This window comes from Sardina pilchardus, chromosome 6 (genome assembly GCF_963854185.1).
Source record: "Sardina pilchardus chromosome 6, fSarPil1.1, whole genome shotgun sequence".
NCBI lineage: Eukaryota > Metazoa > Chordata > Actinopteri > Clupeiformes > Clupeidae > Sardina > Sardina pilchardus.
Window position 1 is genome coordinate 22,867,213 of NC_084999.1, and position 12,500 is coordinate 22,879,712.

The window sequence follows — 12,500 nt, forward strand, 5'->3', positions numbered from 1 at the left end:
TCGCAGAAAGAGCGGTCCATGTGCAGCATCCGCGCGCGCGCGCGCGTGTGTGTGTGTGTGTGTGTGTGTGTGTGTGTATCGATATGCGGAGGGATCGGTTTCCACCGTTCAGCCGGTGTGTTTAGTCCAATGAAAAGGCTTTAGCCCGGGTTAATGTGGTGCATTAGAGAGCACTCTGGGCCATGAAGCAAATAAACGCTGGTTAAAGACACACCGCTGCCAGTTAGATCCAGGACATTACCTCCCTGTGACTGACCAACATGGCTATGGCTGGTCTGTTCCTCTACATACTTCCTCTCACATTCACACGTACACGTGCATACAGTATACACACACACACACACACACACACACGCACACACGCACACACACACAGAAGATGCTACATATTGAACATAAAAGCCATATTCCAAATCATTTCAATTCCAAATGAAAAGCTTAGCCATTTTCTAAATCCATATTTGAAACAGCATGGAAAAACAACAGCTTCTCACAAATGAGGGTCTGCAATCACTGGGACACATGTTGGTGGTGAGTATGTGTGCACGTGGAGGAGAGACTGAGCTGAATGTATAAGTGTCTGCCTCTCTGATGCCTCTCTGATGCCTCTCTGATGCCTCTCTCTCTCTCTCTCTCTCTCTCTCTCTATGGCAGATAGGTGCCCCCTGTCCACCATCTCCCACTGCCGTACCCCCCCCCCCCATAGCCTCCCCCTCACTGTCACCCTGCTCTGAGCACCCACCCACCCACCCCCGCTCTGCCTGCTTCCTACCCTCACGCCTCTGCCCCCACCCCACCGCACCCCCTCCGTCTCCACCCCTGTCCTCCATCTCCCTCCAACCCCCCTGTGCTGTATCGGCACGTGCCTGATCTTCCTGACTCATCCTCTGCCCATACCCCTCTCACACAAGATTCCCTCCCTTCCTCTTTCTTCCTCTCTCTCTCTCATCCCTCTCTCATCCCCCTCCCTTCTCTCTCTCTCTTACCCCTCTCTCATTCCCCCCAGTTGAAATGAATTAGCCAGAGTGTCCTTGCAGCCATCTGTTTACTAATGTATAAATACATGTGATAGGACCATTCGTTCTGCAGATATATAACTGAGCTGAGGATGACAACTATGCGATATGATGTTTATGTTTGCAAGCCACAAATCAATGCTAAGACTCACACTGATGATTCATACATATACATAGGACTTGAGGGCATCCTGAGGGTTGTTTTGTGTGTGTATGTGTGTGTGTGTGTGTGTGTGTGTGTGTGTGTGTGTGCATGCATGTCTGTAATTGTGCATATGTGGCATGCGTGTATGTGGTCTGTGTGTGTGTGTGTGTACTGTAAGTGTGTGTGTGTGTGCGTGTGTGTGTGTGCGTGTGTGTGTGTGTGTGTGTGTGTGTGTGTGTGTGTCTGTGTGCTAACTGTCTGTCTGCATACGAGGGGGCAGAGTCAGGTCAATGTCGGGGTGTTGCGCAATACCCCAGTGTGCTTTCGCAGTATGCCGGCGGTGGTGTAGCCAAACAGCAGAACATGGTGCCCCTCCATCCTCCTAACCTAACACATTCCCCCCATCAGCGCTGACACATTCCTGTGATGGCGATGCTGAGGCTGGGTGAGGCAAACAGCCCCCAGTGCCCCTGGGACGCGCCCCAAGGCATGACCTTGTCTCCGAGAGAGCCCTCGCCGGTGGTTGCCAGCAAAGAGCTAGATTTACACTCGTTGGGATGCCGATGAGCTTCATATGATACCAAAACTTAGATGTGACAAAAAAAACAAAACAACAACATATTTTTACTCCACCACAATCAAACCACACCACATAAACCACAAGCATACAAAAGCGGCGAACAGTTAGACTGTAAAACACACTGCTCAATTAACGAAGGCGACACATTAACCCCACAAGGTCAATGACCAGAAAGTGCTGATAATCATACCAAACCTTTTCAACCACATAACACTACAACGACCAAGGTGACCAGATTGTGTTTTGGTTTGTGAAAAAGAGGACACGAGAGAAAACGCTGCCTCAAAAGGCTATTTTGTATTCATTTGTGAACGACAGAGAGAAACACAATGCAAATTCGCTGTAAACACGTTTGAGGTGCTAGAAGAACAAAATCCTGGAAGACTTTTACAGTAAGTCTCAAAAAAAGGACGTGTCCTGGAAAAAGAGGACATCTGCTCACCGTAACAACGTCAAACATTCCTATTACGGCCCATAATAAAGGGCCTCGGAGGCAGCAATCCATATTCAGTTCCATTAGGGTGCATATTCTAGAGAGACAGCTTAAAGTATCCCAATAATAGCAAACGTGCCTCAGAAGTGTCCCACTTCATCACCAACAGTTGTGCCATAATGATATCAAATGGCCACAGCTCTCAGCGACCCACCATGTGCTAGTGCATTAGCCCACAGCCTGCGTCTGCTTAGCGGCTCCAGCCAAGGCACTGCTGCACGTGACAACAAGGCTTTCTTGTTTTCCCCATTAGAGCTTTTTTTTTTGCCCCGAGCTCACTTCAGGACAATGCAGAACAACTAACAACACTCTGTGGGCATTATGAGCAGCCAGTGGCAGCAATGTCAACAACCCCCCTCCCTCCCCAGCACACACATTCCCGAAATTTACATGTTCCTATGTGGCCATATTCCTGAAATTCACGTGTTCATATGTGGCCATATTCCTGAAATTCACGTGTTCATATGTGGCCATATTCCTGAAATTCACGCGTTCATATGTGGCCATATTCCCGAATTTCACACGTTCATATGTGCCCATATTCCCGAAATTCACACGTTCATATGTGCCCATATTCTCGAAATTCACATGTTCATACAGTACAGTATGTGGCCATAGACTATACAGCCATGTAGAGCATGTGATAAGGTTGTAACAATCACGCCACTATGATTTGGCTATGATTCCAGGTCTTATAACAAAAACAAAACAATGACTAGTTTGAGAAATATTACTGTGAAGCAGTGGGCATATACTGTATCTTTTCTCTTCAGTCTACTGTAGATGGATGCCTAACAGGGACTTTGCAAATGGTATTCAAAAAGAAAACAAAAATGTTAGCTTCATAAATCTTCTGACAAGACACTGCCAATGCAATAGCACTCTGCTCAGCTCTTCCTGAATGTCTTTCATTCATCACTAGAAAGTGTACATTTTGACAGGCCTCTTGAACACAAAAAAAGGAGCAAGACGGCCTGCAAGAACCTATCTGCATAAAACATGAAATATATATTCGGAAAAATGGCCTGGTGTGTGAGAGGGGAGGCGGTAGGAGAGGAGCTGCCGCAGCAGAGTGGAGATGGATGCCAAGTGAACCAGCGAAGCGCTACGCCGTACGCCGTACACCACACATCAGCAACTAATGCGCTTTTCATTTAGCTTAACGCACGCTTTCAGCAAGCTATGCTACTCTGGCACCCCCTGACAATGTGGGTCAGTTGGGATTTGAGAGGCCCGGCGAGGCCTGACCCACATCAGGCGGGGGGGTGGGGGGGGAGAGCCAGAGGTGGGGAGAGGCCTGTGCGTGTCCATGAGTAACCTCTGCCCACAACACAGATGGACTAGGGGTCAAACAGTCACTGGCATACTGTGGAATACTGCCCCAAACTGCAGAAGTGTTTTTCATGCTACGTCTCTCCGGATTTAAGATTTGAATATGATATTCAGGAGGAGTTATGAACAGGATAGAAAGGCAATTGACTGAGAATGGCCCCAATCTGCAAACTGTGTCACAGACAGTTAGGAAAACAAAGAGACCTACTCGCAAACACACACACACACACACACACAGAGATAAGACCTCGATCTTCAGCTGTCGGATCTGATTAGGTGCCGAGCAAGCAGAGCTGCCACGGCGATTGGCGCCAAAGAGATTGATTAACGACGTTGCGGATGGGGGGGGGGGGGGGGGGGGGGTGCTGGGGTAATACAGCTCATCTCCTGTCCTAACTTCCTTTTCTCCGAGGACGTTCGTTTGGGAACACTGGCGTCAGCTACAAGGACCCAGACACAAGCCTCGGGTCCGCATCTGTCTTCTCTCGCCGGCCTGCCATAAAGCATCGCCAGCAGCTTCCCAAGGACCGTCCTCCGCTCTCTCCCCTGGCCTGGCACAGAGGGGACGTTTTTAAGGGGTTCGCTCTCTAATGATTTATTCAGTGCGTCAGGGCAAACAAGCACACCAGAAATAAACAAACACTCACAGACACGAAAAACACTGCTTCTGAAAAGCATTTAAGAAAATGGGGGGGGGGGGGGGGGGGGGAACAAGGAGACTGCCAGAATCCATTAGACAAATGCCCCTAAAAACTAATTCTCAAGTGGATACACTTGACCTTGAGGAAACGTTTCTCATCATTTAGTTGACTCACTGGGTCATTCCAGAAAGAGTAATGAGGGAGAGAGAGAGAGAGGGAGGGAGAGAGAGAGAGACCTCATCTCTGACCTACTGGCACAAATGAAGGTTATATAGGCGCCCACATTTGATAAACAAGCCTCAGCTGAGCAGCAGGCATTTTTGACAGCCCCAGTCTTTGGAGGACCTACGCACTTCTCAGAAAGTGGGCAGGAGCCGCATGCAGACCAGGCAGAGCACAAACTGAACACAGCCTTCAGCCGCTGTGCAGCAAAGATGATGGAGATCTTATACCAACACCGCTAGAACACACAGAGGCTCTGCCTTGAGCATTTTCTGTACTTAGAAAAACAAAACAAAAAAAACCATTTAGATGCCCTCTGATCACATTACATAGAAACAGATGGATGATGCTAAAAATATGACACAAACAAGCAGACAAGAATATGGGGGAAAAAAAGCCCTAAGGTGGTTCTCTCTGGCGTGCAGCAGGATTCCCTCTCTGCTCCCCTGGGTGGCATTACTGGGTCTCCCACAGCAAGGCAACAGTCAGCTCAGCAGAACAATCAGCACCCCGGAGAGCGCAGGCTAGCGTTAGCCATGACGCAGCAACACTAACAGAGAGAGAGAGAGAGAGAGAGAGAGAGAGAGAGAGAGAGAGAGAGAGAGAGAGAGAGAGAGAGAGAGAGAGACGGCCCCTGCTCAAAGTGACTTTCTCCCATTTAAACGCACTTTGGGAAACATACACACACACACACGCACACACACACACACACACACACACAAATGCAAACACACACACAAAGTCGCACACCATCAGCCCTGCTGGCAAGGTAAACTGGGTGTGTGAGTGAGAGAGAGAGAGAGAGAGAGAGAGGCAGTGCCAGGATGAGAGTGGTCTGGCACAGGGACAGGGACGTGAAAATGACTTGGCGTGACTGACTGAATGGTGGCATAGGCTGGGAAAGGATGATTAGGCTCTGGAGTGAGACATGAAGGTGCAAGGAGATCAGTGAGATACACACACACACACACGCGCACACACACACGCACACACACTGGAGAGTGCAAGACAAAAAAGTTCACACACATACTGTACACACACAAATATGCACTTTGTGGTAGGGACATTTCAAAACTTTAAAGGTCACTTAAAAGAGGAGAGTAGAGAGACAGAATGCTCTCTCTCACACACACACACACTGGATATGGTGTATTTGAAGTGACTTTGACATGAGAGAGGGGGGTCATGAAGGAAGGCCAGAGGGAATGAGTATGACAACAGATGAAGAGTGCACAGACTTTTATTAACAAAACAGGAATCATTTTAATGGGGGGAACAGACAGAAGGCTTGAAGGCAGATTTTATAAGGAATCGTTGAACTTGTTCTTTTATTGCAACGGATTACTTGGAATCTTTCTTATAGCTAATACATTTTAATTATAGGCTATGTATGCCAGCCTTAAAAAGCCTACCTCGCTATGTCAAATTAATTGAGTTTTAGACAAAAGTTTAAAACATTTCGGTACCTTTGCCTTTTCTTTTCTTTTTACCGCCGACGACTTGGTTCTGCTTCTTCCGCTGAAGTGGAAGAACGATAGGGAACCACTTGTCAGGGATGTCTTTAGGAACGGTCATGTTGATTGGCTGTGGAGTTGTTCCTCTAAAAGTTTCCGTTACAATGCATTTGTTTTGACGGATCCTCCAGATCCGCCAAACCGGCAGAAACAGACTCGCGCAGGTCGAGATGTCCACGAGAAATGACGGCACCACAGCTGCTGCAGAGTGCGTCTGCCGGGCACCGCGACATTAATTCAATTTCATCTCGTTGCCACTCTCCTGCCGGCTAGTTCTGCCGCAGACCGTTAAGGTCACTAGGTCTGAGGTAGTCCTGAAGACGTTCTCATTCCTCGGTGTCTACATTGCGCTGACTGTATCAATTACAAACGCGTTTGATCCATATCGGATTACTTGACGACTGAGTTCCAAAAACCGCATTATAGCACACTACGTGAGTTATAAAAAGCATCAGAATCAATGATCACGAAATTAGATTACCGCTCTAACACCTTATCATGTATTTCAGTAAGTTTCAGCTCTGACGTTTATCAAACAAATTCGAGAAAACTATCTTGGCATGGCCCATTAAACTGAAACATAACACCTTGCGGCATCACTCATGAGTCTCCTCTGGATATTCTAAGCAGACTGTCATACTATCCATATCAAATAACACTCTCCCTCACTTCGCATCAAACAGAGCACCACCACTCCAACTTTGATGCTGTTTCTATGTGACCTAATCAGGAAGGCACACTATTGGCTGAGCAGCCAGCCAATGAAAATGAGGCCCTGTCGTTGCTAAGGCAACTGCCTCTGCAGGGGAAAAAAGGTCACTGGAATAAAGTAACTGTCAGCCATCTTGGCTCAAGACGTGGAGATGAGTAAACTGCGAATATCACAGTCTCTGAGCCACAATGGCATCTTGTGTGAGTCAGTTGCACAAGCTACAACAGGTCAGTCATGCCTAGCATAAACCAGGAGGGAGGAGCACTGCAGAACGGGATTGGTCCAGGCAGGTGTCTGTGCACGTGCAAGAAGAGAGTGTTTGCGTTGGTCTCGTGCGGCTGGAGACACATCCAGAGAGTTAAACAGCCTCTCCAGCCGGCTGCACACACACTCACGTGCAGCCAGATATCCTGCTGATAACACTCTTTCTGCGTCAGTGTGGGAAACATCAATCACTTCATAGTCACACTCACACAAACCAGGACACACACACACACACACACACACACACACACACACACACACACACACACACACACACACACACACACACACACACACACACACACACACAAATATAGAAAAACATAAAACTTTATTTCAAAGTTTAAATTCAACCTATTTCATTGTTGTAACATTATTTTAACGGACAGTCTCAATCTGACCTTGACCAACTGTGATCTTTGTGAAGAAATAAAACTATGGATGTTCATGTGAGGCGTTCTGTCAACTGTGGCAAGTGAATGTTTGTGATAATCTCTTCATGTGCTGTGCTGTCCCTCTCAAACACACAGAACAACCGGCGGAACGTGCTGGACGTTTAGTACTGTATCTGTGACAGGCGCTGAGAAGACCAGAGCAAGAACACAAACCAGACCACCTCCCACACAGACAGATGCCAGCCCTTCAACAGTGGCCGGCTTCAGTCTGGCAAGGTCAGTCACACAGATTTACTCTCACACGAGTCACACCACACACACGCACGCACGCACGCACGCACACACACACACACACACACACACACACACACACACACACACACTCACACCACACACACACACACACACACACACACACACACACACACACACACACACACACACACACACACACACACACACACACACACACACACACACACACACACACACACACACACACACACACAAATGGACACAGGACTTCAACTAATGTGCTATTCTAAAATGGCAAACCTTAAGTATTGACTAGACTAGTCAAGTCAGAATAGACTCAGGGGGGGCCTGATTACCACTGAATTACCGCCTGTTTCTGACGTTATTTGCACCTTGAAACATGGCGTCTTATGTACAGAACTGACCGCATGCACACGAATGAAAGTGCTTTTTGCCTGCCACTGGAATGCAGAACGGCGAACTGCGCTTTTCTCACTCATGCAAATGCGATTATGGGACGGTCAAGGTGGAAGCGGGAGTATCACGGAAAAACATGGGAGAAGTGCTAATAGCGATTGATTAGGTATTTTGTATGTAAACAGTGCACGTCTGTTTTGCGGTGAAATATTTCCACCTTTTAAAAGCAGGTATAATCCAAATTGGCGCTAAATGCGTCAATTAGAGAAATTTAGAAAATCAGAGAAGACAACAGTATTCATGAACACCAGTTTTCTTCATTGTCCTATGTCAAAAGCAACCTTAACTTTTGTTCGCCATCTCTGGAATCTCCATGAATTTTCGCCATCTCTGGAATTCATGAATTTTGATACCACCAATGAATGAAGACCCAGTCAGACCAATGGTTCTTTTATTGACAATGATGCATATCAAAGGATAGACTGCATAATGTAATATAATAATACTGTTTAGCTATGGGCACTGCAAATTGCGTGAGAGGACGGTGACAGACGGCGATGATCACTGTTTACATTATGAGATGAAAGATGAATCAATTCCACACAATATGGCAAGACGCAGCGTTCCGTCTCAACTCAATATTAGCACTGTCTTTGTATATGGAGCTCTCAGTGTATTCGGTGATGAACAGAAACTGTATTGACTTTCTATTAACAGCGTAATGACTGTATTGACATCATCAGTCTAAAGTCATCACTAAACTAATTGCTTGATAGAAGTAGACAAACAAATATACAAAAAAAAAAAATACAAAGCACCCCGTTGTTGCCAAGTTTCACAAGATGAGGTACCATCTGCTATTACTGCCCAATACAGCACACCTCAGAGAGGTCCTGCTTTACCAGGTGGAAGGTCAGCAGGAAACTGGGCCACACACATGGTTTGCACTGGTTCTATCAGTAAGTGACGATTTTACAACAACCATTAAGACTGATGACTAGTGACTTGGATCCATTATCACAGCTGGCCTAAGTGCACATCAGCAGTGATCTAATGACAGCCGTTAGCCCACTTCCCTTGGAGGCATGGAGGAAGACGGACAAAGAAAATGTCAGGCATGGCTCAGCAGTTTTCTCGCTTTTGGTTGTTCACAACAGGCATTGGTGCCAGCTTGATTTAATGTTTATTCAGAGAAACCATCCAAATATAGTGGCATTGTAACTCTGAAGTAGGTATGAATTTGATACACTTAACTAATCATTGTACCCCCCCCCCCCAGCCCCCCACCCCAACCACACACACACACACACACACACACACACACACACACACACACACACACACACACACACACACACAAACACCACACAAACACTCACTGCAGCTGCAGGACATGAATACTTTCAGCTCAGGGGCCTGTCGGTGCAACAGTAGCAGTAGCAACACTCATAAAGGATACGCGCACACACACACACACACACACACACACACACTTTCAAGCAGACCTAAATTTAGTTACTGAGAGGACACCGGTAATTGTCCTACTAATGGCTTGAACGCAAGAGAGAACATTAACAGTGCTCCTGAATATCAGTGCAGGATAAACATCCAGTGGCCCTCTGTTTAAATGCTGCACAAACCTTGTTCTGCCACAATAACAGCCTTTTATGTAACTGTTGCTTCAATGAAGGAAGGACAGGTTATTTATTTAGGTCAGGTACTGATAAATGCTAATTTAGGTCTCAGTTTGAGCTTTTTGAGCATGAGAACGATGAAACATATTTCCAGCAATGAGAACACACACTCAACAACAAATCCTCACTGACACGGTTTTGTTCTGTGAGTGTTCACCGTGGGCGGTCCATTCCATCCTAAGGCACTAATCATTGGAGTGTGGAAATTAGAAACCACACTAGCCATGATGGCCTATTATAGTACGGATACCATGAGGTAATCATAACCACCAGGCAGCCATTTCCAGAACGATACTGTATGAGATGAGAGTGAATGGCTAAAGAGGGTCAGTATGGAGGCTCATACTGTAAAGGGCCATTCACACCAAGAACGATAACGATAACGTTAACTATAACCATAACGATAAAGGCGTCCACACTGGCCAACGATAAGAAAAGTCTCTTCTTATGTTAATGAATGTGATGGCTAGAATATTATGGGTTCTGATTGGCTGTTAGCTTTTTATCGTTCTCAAAATCGCTCTGAAAGTGATCAACAACAATATCGTTCTTCATGTCGTTATCGTTATAGTTTAGGTGTGAACGTTGTCATTCATATTAACGAGAGCGATATTTGTTTATAGTTATCGTTATCGTTCTTGGTGTGAACGGCCCTTAAGTTTCAGGCCTTGGCTGGATTTAACTATAGCAAGTCAGCCTTAGACATGACAGGCTTCACCAAAAAAGTTAAGTGGATCAATTGTCTCCAGTACTTTGGGTCCTAAAAAGCCTTCAAGAACCTAAAGAGAGAGAAGTTATCACTGCGGCATACACACCTTTGTCTCTCTTCTGTCGCAAGCTGTGTCTGATAAGAGTATTTTAGAAGACTTGGTCTTGATTTGGGAGGATATTTTGTGAAACACTGAAAGTCAATTTAAGACACTGCTTAAATCATCCTGTATATTTTGTTAATAACAATCACTTATATTTAATTTAGTTCAGAAAATGTGACGTTAGATGCTTACTTGCAATGAAAGATTAATGGAAAAGGCAACCAGATATGTGTGTTCAATGCAACCTGACAATGACACAGTCACTGCCACTGCAAACTGTAAAGCATTTGGTTGTGGAAAATCAAGCAGTTTACACTTAAAAGTGTAATTGTGTCTCTCAGCCTTAAAATGTCAGCTTTATGCACGGACTGTGACAAGCATGAGAAAGCAGAAATCAAAGTCTTACCTGGAGGGGGTCTCTTTCTGAACATCTCCACACCACTGAGGTTCCACCACTCCGTCCCATGAGAGAGTCTACACACACACACACACACACACACACACACACACACACACACACATCAAAAACACATACAAGTGCACACACACACACAAAAAAAAACACAATCGTCAACAGGATCTCAAGGGTAAGACCGGGGACACAGACAGCTCAGTCAGGGAATTCTGGGTTATCTAATCCCTCACTCACTGTGGAGCAGAGCAACACCGCAAAAGGCCCTCTGGCCACAGAAACACACACACACACACACACGCACACACACACACACGCGCACACACACACACACACACACAGTCAACAGTCGCAACAGTTTCACACAAATAGGCCGACAGGCCATTTCCCCTCTCTGACCGAACACTGAGGAACTGGGCCTGAGAGTGAACTGGGGACAAAATAGAAGTCGAAATCACAGCAACAGCTTGACTACGCGATGGAGGCTGTTGCTATTGCTCATTAATGCTCCGCTCTTTGTCACAAAACTAGACAGCAAAACTAGCCTGCAGTCCACCTGAATAGGGCGACAACAACATTCATTCAATCATATAAAGAAAGAAATAAACAAACAGGATGTAATGTGTATGGGGGAAAAAAGTGGAAGAGGCAGCTCAATTAGTTTAACAAAGTGGGGAAACAGTTTGCCTGGCCGCCTGCTGAGGTACAGGGCTCCATATTGACAGCTCGCTCTCTCTCTCTCGGGGGTATGCTGGCCCATTGATCTCTCAGTCTGTCTGTGTCAGAGGTGACGCCAGCTCACATACACACACACACACACACACACACAGACACACAGACACACACACACAACCACACGAACGCACCCACACACACACACACACACACACACACACACACACACAAACAGCTGTGCATCACATGTAAAATAAAAGCACCTACAGAGTAAGATTCTTCTTTTGCAGTCCCTTACTTGAATTAACTCTAAACTAAAAAAAATAAAAAATAAATGTGCCTCAGGACACCGGAATGGCAAATGTGGGCACGCTACATTGCTGCATAATACACACCGTAATAACACCGAGGGGATGCTGCCTGAGCGTTTTCTCAAGCAAACAAACAATCCGCCCACATGCTTCCCCGAAATGCAACCCCTCTGCTCACCAGGCAGCCATAGACATTGGCCCACAGCTTGCAGTTGCTGCTGTGAACCATTTGGAAACAGTACAAGGGTAGACTGCCAGCCATTATGTTGGATAGACCAACACAGGTATCTGAAAATGAAATGCAAGTGTAACTGCACACCGCACAGGGAATAGATGCTAGCCTACTGCATCGCTGCATTAATGTTAGTGGCTTGGTTAGATAGGCCTGAATGAATATACTGTAGCTGTTCTGTCTAGACAGGGAGACTGTGAGACTCAATAGTTGGAATTAGCCTACACATTGTGCATGCAATTCACCTGACTACCCCCCCCCTCCCCCCACACACACACTCCCTCCCCCCCAACCCCCCCCCCACACACACACTGTACACACCTGAGATACCCTAATCATTTAGAAAAGAAATGAAGAAAGCACATCCACACACTGGAA

The 12,500-nt window shown here is 46.2% G+C and overlaps 1 protein-coding gene across 1 annotated transcript in view; it reads right to left on the minus strand.

Moving 5' to 3' along the window:
• The window catches only part of atp8b2 (ATPase phospholipid transporting 8B2), a 68,836-nt gene that overhangs the window by 53,892 nt on the left and 2,444 nt on the right, over nucleotides 1–12,500 (minus strand). Inside the window, exon 2 of the mRNA XM_062539100.1 lies at nucleotides 10,899–10,966. Within this exon, the coding sequence (XP_062395084.1) occupies nucleotides 10,899–10,966 (68 nt within the window). The remainder of the gene's footprint in view (nucleotides 1–10,898; nucleotides 10,967–12,500) is intronic.